Source organism: Drosophila eugracilis, unplaced genomic scaffold (genome assembly GCF_018153835.1).
Source record: "Drosophila eugracilis isolate 14026-0451.02 unplaced genomic scaffold, ASM1815383v1 contig_367, whole genome shotgun sequence".
Taxonomy (NCBI): Eukaryota; Metazoa; Arthropoda; class Insecta; order Diptera; family Drosophilidae; genus Drosophila; species Drosophila eugracilis.
In genome coordinates this window covers 4,225,459-4,241,009 of record NW_024573224.1, presented here as the reverse complement: position 1 = coordinate 4,241,009, position 15,551 = coordinate 4,225,459, and the positions used below count along the sequence as shown (strand labels likewise).

Sequence of the window (15,551 nt, the reverse complement as noted above, 5' to 3'; positions counted from 1 at the left end):
TGGCGCCGCCAACAATGACGAAAGCAATCCATGGCCATCGAGCTTGTGCGCTCTGCTAGCTACCCATTCTACTTCTTGTGGAAATTGATGCGAAATGTGGGTTCAGATTTATATTTGTTGGCTGCATTGAGATGGAACTTTAAGACTGAAGAATATTTAACTTTTTGACTAGTCCTGTAGTATTTTGGAAATCATTAGCATGTTTTCTAATGAGGGAAATCTTAACTTAATTCCTTCGAATTAACTCCTTGAACCTTTTTCAAGTGAGAATTTAAGCTTTATGTCGAACCAATCTATTTCAATTGGAAAGCAAAAATGGTTTGTTTGCAGGAAACACGTTTTACTCAATTTGTTGTTGAACAGCAATGAACGATCACCGTTCACATTCCTTTAAATAAATACAATATACAAAGTACAATAAATAACTAGTACAAAAATCCGACCATGTTGGCTTGTGATTGATGACATTTCTTTAGTTGAGACATGAATGACACAAAATGCTTTTAAAGAGAAGGCTACGTGGCCGTCCGTGATTTGGGTGTGAGTACAGGCGAACAGTCAATAATTTAGTCTGCATTGGCATCGATTAAGGCAGGCACTTCGGATATATTAGAGGGTGACTTGGCGTTGGAGGCGTCGCCATCACCTACGATCTCCTGCGAGCTTGTGACAGGCTCAACAGTTTGCTCCTGGCTGTCTTTAACATTTGAGGCATCGCCCGCTGCCTGTAGTTCGACATTGGATTCCGTAGTCGCAGGTTCCTGGTCGCCGTTAAGCTCTTCGTTCGATGTGGAAGCGGCTGCTGCTGCCGCTGCTGCTGCGGCTGCCTTTGCCTTGGACTTTTTCTCCTTCTTGCGAATATTCTTCTTCGCGTTGTTTGCCTGCCTCTGCTCCTCGGCCTTGCTCTTCTCGTCCGCTGCTGTCTTCGATTCGCTGGCCGTTAGCAGCTTCATTTGGCTCTGCAGATTGGCCAGCGTTTGCTTCAGTTCCGCACAATTGCGAGTCATCATCTCCATTTTAACATTATCCGAATTCACAGCCTTCACATTCACTGGCTCTGGTTCGGGCGGCAATTGCGGCAAGGCAGGAATTTCAATCTCGTTATCCCGCAGGCACTTGTGCAAAGTGGTCCGCTCCTGCTGGAGAGCACGCAATAGCTTCTGCAGCTGCTGTATTTGCTTCTGCAGCCGCTCTGAATGCTGCGCCTGCAGGTTCTTCTCGGTAGCCAAATCAATCACCGTGGCATTTGCCTTCTCGTACTTCTGCCGCCATCCCAGCGCCTCCTTCTCGATTTTTTTTGTGTGCTTCGACATCTTCTCCAGTTCTACTTTGTAGCTGCCAAATACCTCGTTGGATTTTTGCAGCGACTGTTGAAAGTCATCGTACTTTGCCGTGTAGATGTTCAGCTGCTCTTTTAGCTGATGTTCTCGATCGGTGAGATCCTTAATGGCACGTTGCGCTTGCAGCAGTTTCTCCAGACCAATTTTGTTTTCCCTGGAAGAAGGTACACTAATTAGGAACTTTGTATTTTAAGGACTTAAAGGCCTATGTCGGTACATGAATACTGAAAAACATGCGTTTCAGGGTAACTTCCATAGTTGCCTTAGAAACCGTAGTTGTCTTTGAAGAGTTAAAACCATACTAATCAGTAATTAATTTGTTATTAACCAAAAATTATGTTGATGAAAACTGTTTTAGTATGAAGTAGCCCATACAGACTTCTTAGCTAACCCCAATGAAAACCTGTAATCTCAACGAGTTTCTTGAATGAAAACTCGTTCTCAAATGTGTGACCATCTAAGGTGCGTTTATCTACAGTTTCAGAGAAGCGTCCGCTGACCCGGCATATTGTCCACTTACTTGTTGAGTATCTCCTTTTCCATGGCGGCTTCCACCTGGCATTTTTGCAGCTTGGCCTGATGCAACTGGGCCTCAAGCTGAACCTGCTCATTGAGCTTCTCCAAGTGTTGCTCCCTCGTTTGGTATTGCTCGGCCAGCAGTTTTAACCTAAAACGAAGAGCAGATGGTTAGGGAAAAATCAGAAAACGGAGAACGTGCGTGTGCAGTGGCTATATTTAGAACTCAGATCCCCTCTGTGGGGCGGCGATGCTCACTTCTTGGTCATTTCGATGTTGTAATCGCGCAGCTTGATGTTTTCCTCGTTGTTCTTGGCTAAAGATTTCTGGACGTCGGTCAAAGAGTTTTGGAACTTGCTTTGGCTTTCCTTGCGTCGCTCCTCCTCGACTTTTATTTGTAGCAGGCTCTCATTTTTCACGGATTTTATAATGCGCTGCTGTTCGCGGCAGACCTCCTGAAGTTTGTCCCTCATGAGGACGCTCTTGTTGAGATCACGTTGGACTTGCTCCTTCTCCCGCTGTTGGGATTCCATGTGGCGTTGCAAGACGCGAAGTTCGGATGTTAACCGGCTCACGTTCTTCTCGCTGTCCACATGACGTTGAAGTAGCAGTTTCACCTTCTCCTCGGTGGAGGGGCACTCCTCCAGGGATTTCATGACCTAAAATAGATGCAATATTCAATTATAACTCCTTTATTTGGCCCCGTTTCCATGGGATCTGAGAAAAACCGTGAAAAGGAATCGGGCGTTAGGATCCGTGATATTACCAACTCCTCCAACTTTTGGTCGCGCTGCTTCTCTTCCCGCGCCACCTTTTTCGCCTTGCTTAGCTTCTCCATCGTTTGTTCAGATCGGTTCTATATATATGTTCCTCTTTCGAATTTTGACTATATTTGTTGTGTTGCTATATATTTATAAAAGTGAGCCTTTCCGCCCATAATACCAAAACGCATTGATAAATTAGTTTTTTTTAATTAACTATAGGCTGGTCACGCTAAAATTAGGCGCCAATTGAATTGAAAGGTTACAGTGCTGCCAGATCGTCACCTGGCCACTCTTTGTTAGTTTATTTGAAAAAATATTTAAAAGTTGACTAATTTGTGAACCCAAAATAAGGAGTTTGGCTTGCAGAGTAAACATTTTGGCGCCAAAAAATGATTTGGACATAATTCTCGCGCTTAACAGCCCACTGTTAAGAGTTAGCAGCACCCTGTTAAGTTTACCGCCTTAGTACGAACACCAACCGCTAGAGGCTGCCTGTGTGAAAGTCAAAGAAGCCTTGTCTTTACAGTTATTTTCGCGATTTCAAGTTTTTTCTCGCCAAAACTAACATTTTTGCAAAAAGATATTTAATTTTCGATTATAAATTAAAAATCATGTCGGAAAAGGAAGAAGAATCAATTGAGTATCTTACAGAGAATGGTATTTTTCCTAGACTACTGGAGATTTTAAAGCAACTGGTTGAAATCGATCCATTGCCATCGGATCCTCTAATGTACATTTTGCATTTACTGGGCTGTCCACTCATTCCTCAGGTTAGAAATCTTGAAAATAGCATATGTTTAATATGTTTAATAATATTTTCGATATTTAGGCCCAAATGAAGGCCTTGGAACGTAAGGTGTCACGTGCCCACGATGAATTGCGCTATTTGCGACGCTTAATCATAGATTTAGATGCCGACGATCAGCTTTACGACAGCGAAAGCGATGTGGAGGAATATGTGGGCAACGTGGAGGATAACAATTCATCGGCCAACGAAATTTCCCTGGTGGAAAGCAACGAATCTCATGAGGACTTCTCACGACCGGGAATCGTAGTTCACTCTTCAATGATATCACTCAAGGATTCCGATTCTTAAAATCAATAGATCCTGCAACATCATATCACATTTGCCGTTGAGGCTTTATTATGTGCTGTGTACATATCTTTGGCAGCTGCATGTGAGTTTTCCAACTTACATAATTTATACAATGCATTGTATATTTAAAACTTGTAGGGGCACTACCTCTATTACAAATTCATTAAACATTGTTATTTGGCATGCAATACTTACATATTTTAATTACATTGACAAAAAGTGCGAGATGCTTGATCACCTCCAAAGTTATACCCATTTAGATAGTTAATTAAGACATCGACTTGATTAAAACATCAACGTTTGCATCCTGTTTTCCCTGGCTTTTTGCCCATTTCGAGTTGATTGCCATTAAACCTGGCAACCTGAGGGAAATCAATAACTAATATATGGTACATGTTGGCTTGCAATATCTAGGGCCAAACAAAACAACAATTCAATTAACTTCAACATGGTGAGATGTGTAGCTGCAGTTTGGGTGCAAAACGTGGAAATTTCATTTGCTATACGGACACCATAGATTCTGATTCTGAACAGAAGGCGGGAATTGGTGTGTCAGAGGTTAAGCTAATTCATCATTATCGAACTCTAGCTGTGGGTAAGCTGCTGCAGCTAATTAAGTCGGGGCCTCTAGTAAAATGCAGTGAATTTTTGTATTTGACAGCCGAGCTGTGCTGAACTACATTTAAAATATCAAAAATTACACAGAATAAATTACTCAGAATGCAGCGCATCAAATTAGTGAAAGCACGAGAGTGAACATATATTTAATTAGATTCAGTTTGTTTGATATCTGGGTTGACGTGAAAGAGTAGTTAATAATCTTTCATGTATAAAAATACAGCTTTAAATCGTAATTCATATAAATCGTAACATATATTTTAATGCCTTTAAATGACTTATTCAATAACAATATCATAAATATTTGTTTTAATTATTCAGAACCTTCTGTGTGCCATTATTCTCTAAATTACTTTAGCTTGTATTACGTATTGTAAAAGATTATTTGACTGTGAAAGGCAATTTTCATATGCATTTTCCCATTTTCATGTCAGAGCCATTAAAGCTCAATCATTTTTTGCAACATTTGCATACTTAATGCACCTTTTCTTGCGTTAAATTTAACACGTTTGCAGCAAGCAGCCAGAAAAAGCCATCAGCTCAATGATTTACACCGTATATTTGTCACAGTGCGATAAATCCATCTAATCCCCCGACATCTGCATGTCCGGCTTGACAAATAAACTGCAGCAGAGCTTACATAAATATTTCTCCCAAAAAGAAAACATATTTTGCCACATAAAATAAACATGAACTTTTAGGATAGTGCGGGGCGGTGTCGGAAATAGGGCGTGGCATCAGGGCAGCAGCTGGTTTTAATTGCTTTTCCTGGTTTTTCGAACGTTTTTGCAACTTTTTAGTTGACATTGAATAATCGCTGCGGAAATTGTCGCTTAACGGGAAATTGTGGTAAGAGCGGAGTGGTCTCAACTTGATAATTGATTGGAGCTCTTTAAAATTGTTTGTTTGACCGCGACTGCAGGCGGTTCTAGTTTTTCTTCTTGTTTTTTTGTCCGCTTAATCTGTGCACGCGTGCCGACTGCAAAGTGGCCAACGGGCCTGTTCTTCGTCCTTTTTTTTGGTCGAATCTGCTTTGCATGTCAGTTGGCTAGTAACATGGAACGTAGAACTTTGACCACGTAGAATTCGAGACCCCGCGGGTAGCGGGCCACAAGTCAAACCATCGGAAAACAAACCGGAGACGGAAGGGCCAAGTGGCCTCCAAAAGGACTGCAGGCGATCATTGGGAAAGTAGCGAAATGGCTCTACGAATTCAAAATGAGCTATGTTTTGTAGAGATTTCCTAAATTTCGGTGTATACAAAAATCATTTCAGTTTTTTTTTGTGGGTACGAGCTTAAGACATTATCTTATTGAAGAAATCAATGAAGAGTTTTTCTGAGGAGGATTAAAATTATACCCCAACTGTAGTAAATGCGAGAATATTTATTCATCTTACGCTTACTTATCTTACTATAAAACAGCTTTGCATATCATCAGAAAAATAATTCCTGCCGCTCAATCTTATCAGAAATTAATTGTTCAGTAAAATTGGAACAACCTTAATACCTTTATATATATTCCGTCAGAAGTATGAATATTTATTAAGGCTTTTGCTCTGGCATTTCAGTGGGGAATGCATTTGCAATCAGATTGAAAATGAATGAATTTCCACAGGCAAAATAGGAGGAAATGGATTGGCGGAAGGTTGAGAAAGGGTGGCAAGGAGCAGGTCTGTGCCGCTTCAATTTCATGTCGAGTAAATTTTAATTTACTGCTCTTTTGTGACCGCATGCGAGCCAACAAAACTTTGGGTTACTGGGGATGCCTTTTTTCCCTCTTGTTTTATTTGGTTTGACTGGGGTTTGTGTGTGTGTGAGTTTGTTTGGCTTGTTGGTCAAATGATATATCCGGTTGGTCGGTCCATTCGGCCCGAGGGCAAGTGTGGAATTTTTAAAGCCAGCGAACCACCGAGCTGCCATTAGTTTTAATGACCGCAAAAGGCAACCAAGGCACACAAAAAAAAGAAGGAAAGTGCTCGAAAAACAAAACAGAGGGCAAAATAAAAATTCAGCTATTGCTGGCAGGCTAATTGAAGTCTGTCTGAGTGGGCTGTGTGTGTGTGTGGCGGTGGGGGCGTGGCAAATCTCAAAACTATGCTTCATTAGCCAAGCTGCAAACTCTATTTGCCTAATGTGGCACAGCCCACCAGAAAATGAAAATAAAATAAAGAAATTTCGACCATAAAACGTGCCCAGCTTGAAGATTAAACAAAAAATATATACTCGTATATCTTTGGCCTGCAATTGAAAATTCCAAACACAACAATTAAAAAGCAATTAACTATGCAAATTTCCAGCGATGTTAATGAGCCGGAAAGTGTACCCTTGTACAAATATATATTTCTTGAGTAACTTTACAGGGTTATCCCTGCTCTGTCCTTCGGAGCAAAAAAGTATAGCATCTGACCCAAATACATCAATGTCCGGGAAATGTTTTGGCCAAATGCTTCACTCACACACTCACGTACGAAAACATTTTATCATTTCCTGTCATTTTTCATGCCACGGAAAAAAAGGGTTAAACAATTTTTATGTGTCAACAAGAATAATTTCTGTCACTAACATGTATACAAAGCGAGCCAACTTGGCTCAAATTCCGGCGGGAGGAAAGATGCTAGAACTGTGCAGGGCGGGCAAACAAAAGGCAGTCGGCATTATTAATAATGAAAACAGGACGAATAACAGAGAGGTAGTGGCAGCGATAGAAAACTGGGACAAACAAGACAACAAAGTGCCACAGAAAATGTCAACAGAAAAGAAGAAAAAAGTGTTGCACAAGAATCAGCAAGCATCTTGGAAATTAATACTTCCCACCTGCATAGGTGTAAAGCAGCAAAACGCCTTCTTAGCCATCGCCCCTCCCATCTACTTGCAACTATTTGCTATGTCTTATCCTTTTGCCATGATGTTCTCAGCTATTTGATGGCCAAGATGGATGTAGAAGGATGTTTGGCGTGAATTTCAACAAGTTGAGGTTATTATGACCTATATAAACTTAGGTTGATTATTTAACTCCTAATTACTCATCTCCATTACTCAGTTTCCCTTTAAACGCAATGATGATTATCTAAATCCCTTTCTACAAATTATAAACTTAACTTGCAGCATTTGAAATTTGTATAAAGTCGATTCTATTTCAACTTGTAAACCTCCCCCCTCCGGGGGCAGGATTTCAAGTTTAACAAATAAATAAGCAAATTTGCTTACAATGAAGCTGGAAAGCCTTGCCAAGTGAAACAATGGGGGCATTGAAATAAAAGCAGGGGGGAAACCAACAAAGAAGCCCCCGTCTTCATTGTATTAAGTTCCTGAGAAATAAATATGCTGTTAAAGCTATAAAATTGCAACGTTTATCAAGGCATTTGCACTGCTGAGCATGCCAATGGCAGAACTAAACTACTTAGCGATGACCTTCACAGATGCTTCGCCACCCACAGGCCAATGTTCACTGAGAGAAAAGGGTTAAAATTAAGAATAAATATTATTAAAAATTTAAAAATATATATTTTTCTATGCTTTCTCAAAAATACTTTATACTGACATAAATAGTTTAAAAAATAGTTTAAAGAATATAAAAATCTTGAATTTGAATTCTATATATTTTTACTCTGAGTGTTGCTCCTTTTTTTCCGTCGCTAATGCCACCCAGACCACCCCTTTTTATGGCAGGTTGCATGGCAACAGCTTGGCCTTTGGCCCAGAGTCATTATTAATACCAATTAAATGAGCTTAGGTCCGCTCTGTGTGCCCAATCATCGAATGCTTATTACGCATACGCCGCGTGGTCTTCCTTGGATCTTAGAAATTTATTGCGTAACCATGACAAAGGCGAAACTTTTTAATTGAAAAAAGTGAGTGGAAATATATTGGTGACTAGATAAGCCATGTCTAGAAACAAAACCTCTAATTATTCGGCATAACGCTTCATTAGAAAAGCGCGTTAAGAAAATGGCCTCTTAGTCCGCTTTGGCCGCCGCCTGATGAATGACTTAATCACCCAGAAAAGCGCCACACAAATCAACGGGCCAAAAACAGAGGATCCCCACTTTGGCTGTCACAGAACTTTTGCCCAGAGTCAGAAAGAACTCCGCTCAAAATTAATGGAGCAAATCAAACGAGCAAAAACCAGACATCGCAGTACCAGTTCGTCCACAAAGTCCAGTTGAGGTTGAGCCTTCGGAGCCTTTTGGCCTTTAATAATGACAAGATTTGTGTGGGCTGCATACAAAATTAGCGGAAAGTCGCCTTCGCATCGCAGAGCTTGAAAACTTTAAGTTCCATGGCCGGAGCTCATTTATTTTCCTCTAGACGAACATTTCATGGCTTTCGCGGGCCTCAGTTCCCATTTTTACTACTTTGTTTCCATTATACCCTGTCAGAGGTTGCAGTTGAGAAAACCAGAATGAAAGTATCGAATAAGTGGCGCATTCTAAATTGATCCTAATAATATATAAAATATTTCATTTCCTTGTTTAATTTATTTAAATATTTATCGCCAATCAAAGGATTTTCTTTAATATATACTTGTAACTTGAGAGAGTATATCCTATTTCGAACAGCATGTTCTTCTTTTAAATTAAAGTCGGGCGAAATTGCAAAAATATTAACTTCCTGTGCAGCCAACAAACAAGTCGGGTCATCAAGATTTTAAAACTTCATTTCATTGTGGGAAAACTCAGTGGTGTAGCTTAAAAATTATGGTTTTCAGTTTTTGGCCCAGGTCGGTGGCTTTAATTAAGCCAAGGCAAACTAAAGTTTTTGCCAGTTTTCCTTCGGGTTAAGTTCAGAAATGCACATGGAAAATTCGCTGAATTGGCATAAAATGTAATAATAATTTCGCAGCATCTTCTTGGCTTTTTCGATGGAGGAGGAGGAAGAGGAAGCTAGTGTCTGTGTGTAAAGGAAACAGCTGTTTCCGGTGGGAAGACCGGATGGGGTTTAGTCGTCTGGGGGTTTTCCCAACCCAACTTCCCAGATGAGGAGTGGAAAAACAGTTCGGAAAAGCCTTTGTGGCATTGCGCGAATAAGCGTGTGCGCCGCAATTTGCTATTCATTTGAATTTTCAGCTGGCTGCTTGTTTTCCCGCTGCCGACCATAAAATGCAAGAGATTATGAAAAGTGCGCTTTTGGCCACTTCCTTGTGCTGCCACAAAAATATTTGGCTTTATATTTTTCCGCTGCCACCCCGGCTTTTCTTCTCTTTCTGTTATTGTTGCGAGTGGCGGCGCGGCCATTGCCACTGCCACAATAATAATCATAATGCAAATACGTGCTGCATTCCGTAGCGCGCTCATTCGGAAAATTTCAATGTGCCACACGGCATTCATTTCGCTGTACAATCATTGTTGAAATTTAATCAAGTCGTTTTGGGAGTTTCATTTAAATTTTAGATTCTGTTTTCTATTCCGGTGTCAGGTGTGTGTGTGTGGAAATTGGAATTGGAATAATATATGTATAAATAATGATGATAATAATAAAATAATGAAGTTTGCGTTATTAAACTTTAAGGAAATATAATTATATATATTCTATATTATTTTATCTTTCAGCTCTATAGGTATTTTCGATCTATTTCAAGAAGTTTTCTTTCCTTGTTATCCTCTTCATCATTCCTAGGCATCATCCTTCTCCCGACGAGTCCTTTTTTCTCGCCGCTGCATTGTGACCGAGAGACACTCTGACATTGGTTTCATCCTATTTCCAGTGCTTAGGTAAAGCCAACGGATTTCAGTCCAAAGAGCTTTTCTTGGGCATTTATAGCGTAGCTAGCTGCCAAGTAAAACCAAAAGCTGAAAACTATTACAATAATTTTTATATTTATTTATGAGCTGAAGGACCAAGAGTCCTCAAGTCCTCTGATGTTGTCCCTTTTGCATTACTTTTTAAAAAATACATTTCTTTGCCTGCATTCCACGGGAGATACTATTCAGCTTAGTAAGCATTACTTGAACTTCACTCGGCATTAGTTTTTGTTTTCTGACCAAAAGGGAAAGAGAGATTCCGGTCACGTGGCCGTCATTGGATATCGAAAACTACGTATTCTCCGATGGGAATTCCGTAAGACTAACGAGCGTGACAAATGCAAATGAAAGTAACGGATCCGAATTTCATGTTGACCCTGTGGACAGGACACAGACGAAAAGCTAAGAGACCGAGACTAAAAGGGAAAAATCTAATCAACTGTTTTGATTGCATTAGTAATTGTTATGAATGTTAGTGCAAACACGAGATTTCCCGGGACATTGAAATGTATTCAGATTTTTATTGGATTAAAGTGGCTTTGAATGGAAGAAACCCGGTTAAGGTCCGTACCTAGGTGTATTTAAAGAGTAATTTAAAAAGGTAAAATGTTGATTTTTAACCTCTAATATAATTGATAACACATTATATTTAGCAACATAAATTATACCTCTTTAAATTTAACAAAAAGTGTGATTTACATAGTCAACGAGTTATTTTGCCTTTCATGGAAATTTTGGCAATTTTCCACATGCCAATTTTTTCTTGTTTTTGGGCTGAGTGTCGTGTGGCCCCCAAGGGTCCGCTGCAGTTGCAAATGCTTGAAATTACATTTTTCGCATTAATAAAAATGAAATAAAAATGAAAACTGAAAAACTGGAAAACTCAGCTCCTCCGGTGCACGAAATATGCAAATGTGCCGCGTGCAGCGCAGCAGATAAAACTGAGCAGGAGACCCATATGTGAGCTTTGGTTCTATTTTTTCTGTATTATTTTTTCTGGGTGGATTGGAGTTTTCCTTTTTTTTGTTTTTTGGGTGACAACCGTAATGTGGAGCAGCTGTTGCAGGCAGTGCCAAAAGTCACAATAAATTCGGGCATTAGTTTCTGGCATTCCTGGCTGCCCAAACCAGACAGACAGACTGAGTGCTGGCCTCTGAAATGTTTTGAATATAAATATAAGTTATAAATAAATTGGGAAATTGCGTTTTGCATAAATAAAGCTCGGCAGTAATGATGCGAAAATATTTATTCAACTTGAAAGAGCCGCGAGATATCCTCGAAAATGTTAATAATGTTCAGGCTAAACCGGCTTCTGGCTATTTATTTTGGCCTTATTTGGTAACAATTAATTAGTTCTTCTCCGCGCTATGACAACAAAGATACAAGAGTGAATTTCAATGGCCCTCGGAATTTATTATGAATATTTCAGCAGACAATTAGTTCGTGTGTCCAGCACCAAGCATCGAGAATATAATTCGGCTTATTAAATTTTAAGCAGATTGGTTTAGATTGAAACTTTGTCTGTCGGTCTTAGCTGGTCTGGTTCTCTCTTTGAATGTATGTTAATAACTGAAAAGTAATTTAAATAAGCTCTTGGGACTTTGGGGGATTTTCTCTTTTGGTAATTCTGAAAATATTTGCATTTATTGTATAAATATTGGAAATGTAAATGTACATAAATTAGAACTTAGAAGTTAACTACCAGAAATTAAGTAGTAAAACAGTGAAACTTCTTTAACATTAAATTTCTTATAATTTCTTACTTCTTTTGTAAAAGTTGCTAACTAAATTTAACTTAAAATTGATAAAACTCCATCTAAAAGAACGTTCCCGCTGCTGCAAATGACTTGGGACAGTGTTTCTTGGCCACTTTGGTGTAAGCACAGTTATCCTTTGTCCTCAGCTTCCATCCCTTCGAGAATTTGTTCCAGACATGGATCACCGGTGACTTTTCTATTTTTTTCATGGTTATATTAAGTCTTTTGGGCTGAAAGAAATCCTTCCACTGCAGCCAGTGAATCGCATAAAAGGATTTAAGATCAAAGACCCTAAAGCCCTTGCAGCGTTTTGGATTGTTGATCATTGTCCTGACTTTATCGGTGTTACATTGCTTTTTGGCCACTCGTGTTATGACTCCTGGTCCATTGCTGCCCCATTTATTGGCATCGTAGTGTGCCTGAAGATCCATCAGGCAAGAGGTGGCTATCTGATGGCCCAAACCCTTGAAGGACATTTTCATAACCCCACAGGCCAAGGAATTGTTGCTCTCAGCTCCCGTGAAATTCGGTGGCATTTTCTCTAGATTCTGTTGAACTACCACATCGAGATCCAAATACAAGCCACCATACTTATAAAGAGTTATATAACGCAGTATATCGGAGACGTGGGAAAAAAGGTATTTCGATTTGAATAGCTTTCCACTTTTTAGCCACTTTTCAATGGGAGTGCCAGCTGCATAACGCCATACATTGAGATGTCTCAGCCTAATGTTTTTATATTTATTTAAAGCCTTGATCAGCGGATCTCCACTGGAAATACGATGAGTGCCGCCTGCGAAGAGTACAAATACAGTGAGGCGTGGATTGTGAAGGGCAGCCGATTCAATGGCGCAAGCCGCACGGGCCGTCAACTGGATCAGGTGAATCTTTTCATCTCGCCGGAAATTTGTGGTTTCATGGAAGAATATACTATTTCCCTTAGCAGGCTGATTTCTGGCCTTTTGAACATCCAGCAGGGGAATTACTGGAATTATTTTAGTCTTTTTCGGATTGAATTTTGGCTTTTGGATCACCTTTTTTACTGGCCTTTTGGGAATGTTCTTGTTAGCCGTCTGCTTAGGCGTTTTAGTCTTACTTTGGTTGGGTTTTTTGGGTATGGGATGGGCTTTCTTTTGTAAAATTCTTCGAGTCTGTATGATTTTTGGTTACTGTTGAGGATTTCTTTGAGCCGAGACTGCGAATCGTCATCCATTTGTACGTTAACACAATGCCAAGTATCAGGACTACGGAAACTACAACGGCTAGCGCTCGAGACACTTTCATTATGATAATTTTTAACTGCACTACCATTACGTAATTTCAAGTTTCGTAAAAGCTAAATTCGTTTCACTTTACAGACAAAATTTTGATTTTACTCGCTTATTTCAAGAAAATATAAGAAATATTTTAGTTAATTTTTTTTTGGGTATAATTATTTATTATTATTTTAATAAATAAAAAAAAGGTTTAAATTTGAATCTTAACTTTGATTAATTGATCTTTTTTCAATAGACTAAAACGGTTTATTCTCACAAAAGTTTTAAGTTGAAGATTATTTCACTTTTAAGGCTTTTCTTTCTATAACAGCCACGTGAAGGAATGTCAAGCGTGATTAATACAAAAATTGGCTTCACTTTGTAATTATCCTTGCCTATATAAATGGTATTGCATCTCTGATCTTGTTTCAATCGGAGTTTCTACTGGCAGCCATGAAGTTCCTGTCCCTGTTGGTCACTTTGCTGGTTGTTTTGGCCCTGGCCAATGCACAAAGCAAGAATTCCAAGAATACGAATCACAATGTCATCGTCATCGGTGGCGCAGCTGGGGCGCCTGCGGCTCCTGCAGCTCCTGCAGCTCCTGCGGCTCCTGCGGAACCTGCGGAACCTGCAGCAACGGCCTAAATCGCTTTTCACTGAGCGGTCCAGGCTTATTAATTTCCAATAAAATCTAGCCCTTGTCTTTGTATATGTTATTAAAAATCTGACAAATATTTGACATCAAGTTAAACGAGCTTATAATATACGACCTTTTCTTCATCATTCATTATAATTGTATTTTAAACTGTTTGTGGTATAGTAAAAGTTGAGAAATATGCAAGGTTCAAGAAATCGTCACCGACCTTATAAAATGTATATATTCTTACGTTTGTCCATATAAATTTTGAGAACTCTGAAGCTGTAAAAGGTAGAAAGTTGGGATAAAGCATTTAGATTAAGGGCAAGTATTAAGGTAAGTTTTAATTTGACCTTAATACCTAGTCAATACCTATCTGCCTACCAAAACTTTTTCCAATCCGAACATTGTTTCACACTTTATTAAGAAATAACACGGTAAACTAGTAGCATCTAGTTCACCTAATCAGATCAACGATTTAATATGCCCCAAGGGTAATTTGCTATGCTAATTAGATTAGCTTCCCTTATGCAACTCGGGACATATAAAGAACGGACTGATGTCGCCTGGTATTATTCCCAATCTTGACTGATCAACATGAAGTTCTTCGCTGGTCTTGTTTTACTGCTCGCGGCTATTGCCTTGGCCCAGGCACAGGATCCTAACACCAACGAAAACAAGAATGTGATCCACATCAATAGTGGTGCTCCAGCCGCATCCTAAATTCTCTCCAGACTAGGAATTCAATAAAAATGTTTACATAATTGGTTTCATGTAAGACTGCTGCGTTTTTTTTTTTTTCTAGATAAATTGAGTTGTATAATTTTATAGATTGGAAGCATTTTTTATTTTTTGTTTGTTTGTTTTATGTAAATTTATCACCAGTATATACCATATAGAACTTTCTATAATTGGTTTAGTTACGTTGACATTTAAATATATTTGTAATTTGTTATTTGTAAATACTTTATAAGCCTTAGTTGACATTTCACAGGGTTTAGTCTAAAAATTGGTAATGTGTTGGCAAGTAAAAGTCAGAAAGATGTTCGCTAAATTTTCTTTAATTGTGTTCTTTCTCTGTGGAATCCTTTTTATATTCACTGGTAAGAAATATTTAACAAATGTAAAAATAAATAATTGAAAAAATGTTGGCAGGTGTGCAAGCTTTTTGGAAGAAAAGTTTATTAGGTAAGTAGTTTAATTATAAAATTTCTTTAAAAATATTTATGTACTCTCATTTTCATAGATATAAAGAAGTTTAAACTGAGGTTGTTGCAATCCATGGGCTAAATAATGTCATTTGTACAGTTTAAAATAAAAATATGTTTATAATTGTCATCTGTAATGAATTCGTTTTGTAAAGTAACAAATATATTGCATTTCACGATGAAAAGTGAAGAATTAGTTGGATGTCAGTTGGTCCAGTTGAGATGCTCGGTAAATTTGTATTAATTCAGCTTCCTCTCAGTAGAGTCCTGGTTATGTCAGATGGTAAGAAATATTCACATGTAAATATTAATATCTAAAAAAAATCCTTGCAGGGACTAAGATACCAACCGAGGTAGACGAAAGCTTACAATAATTTTCATTATGTATTAACGAGTTAAGCCCAGTATTAGAAAACAAAATGCAGCCAAAAATGGTCCAAATGAGGAATGTAATACCTCGTAGGGCTTGTAATTTGATTGCTTTGATTCCCAATCGAGTTTCATTAAAATCTGGAAAACTTCATTTTCGGCCATTTTTCGAAAATTTTGATGATGGTACCCCTTATCAAAAATGCGAAATTTAGCCGAAAATTGAATTTCCCAAAATCGAAAAACGA

At 38.8% G+C, this 15,551-nt stretch overlaps 5 protein-coding genes across 5 annotated transcripts; 3 read left to right on the top strand and 2 right to left on the bottom strand.

Annotated features, from left to right (window-relative positions):
* Positions 1-319: 319 nt before the first annotated feature.
* On the bottom strand, positions 320-2,780 carry LOC108113648 (alpha-taxilin). The gene is made up of 4 exons (XM_017224319.2): positions 2,623-2,780; positions 2,115-2,515; positions 1,861-2,007; positions 320-1,494 (listed from the first exon to the last, which is right to left on the bottom strand). The coding sequence occupies exons 1-4, from the start codon at positions 2,692-2,694 to the stop codon at positions 567-569; spliced, it is 1,548 nt and encodes a 515-aa protein (XP_017079808.2). The 5' UTR covers positions 2,695-2,780; the 3' UTR covers positions 320-566.
* Positions 2,781-3,122: 342 nt separating this feature from the next.
* Positions 3,123-3,904, top strand: LOC108113543. The gene is made up of 2 exons (XM_017224137.2): positions 3,123-3,390; positions 3,450-3,904. The coding sequence occupies exons 1-2, from the start codon at positions 3,232-3,234 to the stop codon at positions 3,714-3,716; spliced, it is 426 nt and encodes a 141-aa protein (XP_017079626.1). The 5' UTR covers positions 3,123-3,231; the 3' UTR covers positions 3,717-3,904.
* A 7,988-nt stretch (positions 3,905-11,892) lies between these two features.
* LOC108113514 (lactosylceramide 4-alpha-galactosyltransferase) lies at positions 11,893-13,117 on the bottom strand. The gene is made up of 2 exons (XM_041818692.1): positions 13,004-13,117; positions 11,893-12,969 (listed from the first exon to the last, which is right to left on the bottom strand). The coding sequence occupies exons 1-2, from the start codon at positions 13,115-13,117 to the stop codon at positions 11,893-11,895; spliced, it is 1,191 nt and encodes a 396-aa protein (XP_041674626.1).
* Positions 13,118-13,542: 425 nt separating this feature from the next.
* LOC108113569 (accessory gland-specific peptide 57Da) lies at positions 13,543-13,872 on the top strand. Its single transcript, XM_017224161.2, has one exon. It carries the CDS (start codon positions 13,543-13,545, stop codon positions 13,732-13,734), a length of 192 nt encoding a protein of 63 aa, XP_017079650.1. The 3' UTR covers positions 13,735-13,872.
* A 450-nt stretch (positions 13,873-14,322) lies between these two features.
* On the top strand, positions 14,323-14,504 carry LOC108113571 (accessory gland-specific peptide 57Db). Its single transcript, XM_017224163.2, has one exon. It carries the CDS (start codon positions 14,324-14,326, stop codon positions 14,447-14,449), a length of 126 nt encoding a protein of 41 aa, XP_017079652.1. The 5' UTR covers position 14,323; the 3' UTR covers positions 14,450-14,504.
* The last annotated feature ends 1,047 nt before the right edge of the window (positions 14,505-15,551 follow it).

Coding starts and splice junctions, on each gene's coding strand:
- LOC108113648 (XM_017224319.2), bottom strand. CDS start 2,694: ATGGAGAAGCTAAGCAAGGCGAAAAAGGTGGCGCGGGAAGAGAAGCAG. Junction 2,516..2,622: donor ACCAAAAGTTGGAGGAGTTG/GTAATATCACGG, acceptor CATCTATTTTAG/GTCATGAAATCCCTGGAGGA. Junction 2,008..2,114: donor AACATCGAAATGACCAAGAA/GTGAGCATCGCC, acceptor TCTTCGTTTTAG/GTTAAAACTGCTGGCCGAGC.
- LOC108113543 (XM_017224137.2), top strand. CDS start 3,232: ATGTCGGAAAAGGAAGAAGAATCAATTGAGTATCTTACAGAGAATGGT. Junction 3,391..3,449: donor GCTGTCCACTCATTCCTCAG/GTTAGAAATCTT, acceptor TTCGATATTTAG/GCCCAAATGAAGGCCTTGGA.
- LOC108113514 (XM_041818692.1), bottom strand. CDS start 13,117: ATGAAAGTGTCTCGAGCGCTAGCCGTTGTAGTTTCCGTAGTCCTGATA. Junction 12,970..13,003: donor GCTCAAAGAAATCCTCAACA/GTAACCAAAAAT, acceptor CGAAGAATTTTA/CAAAAGAAAGCCCATCCCAT.
- LOC108113569 (XM_017224161.2), top strand. CDS start 13,543: ATGAAGTTCCTGTCCCTGTTGGTCACTTTGCTGGTTGTTTTGGCCCTG.
- LOC108113571 (XM_017224163.2), top strand. CDS start 14,324: ATGAAGTTCTTCGCTGGTCTTGTTTTACTGCTCGCGGCTATTGCCTTG.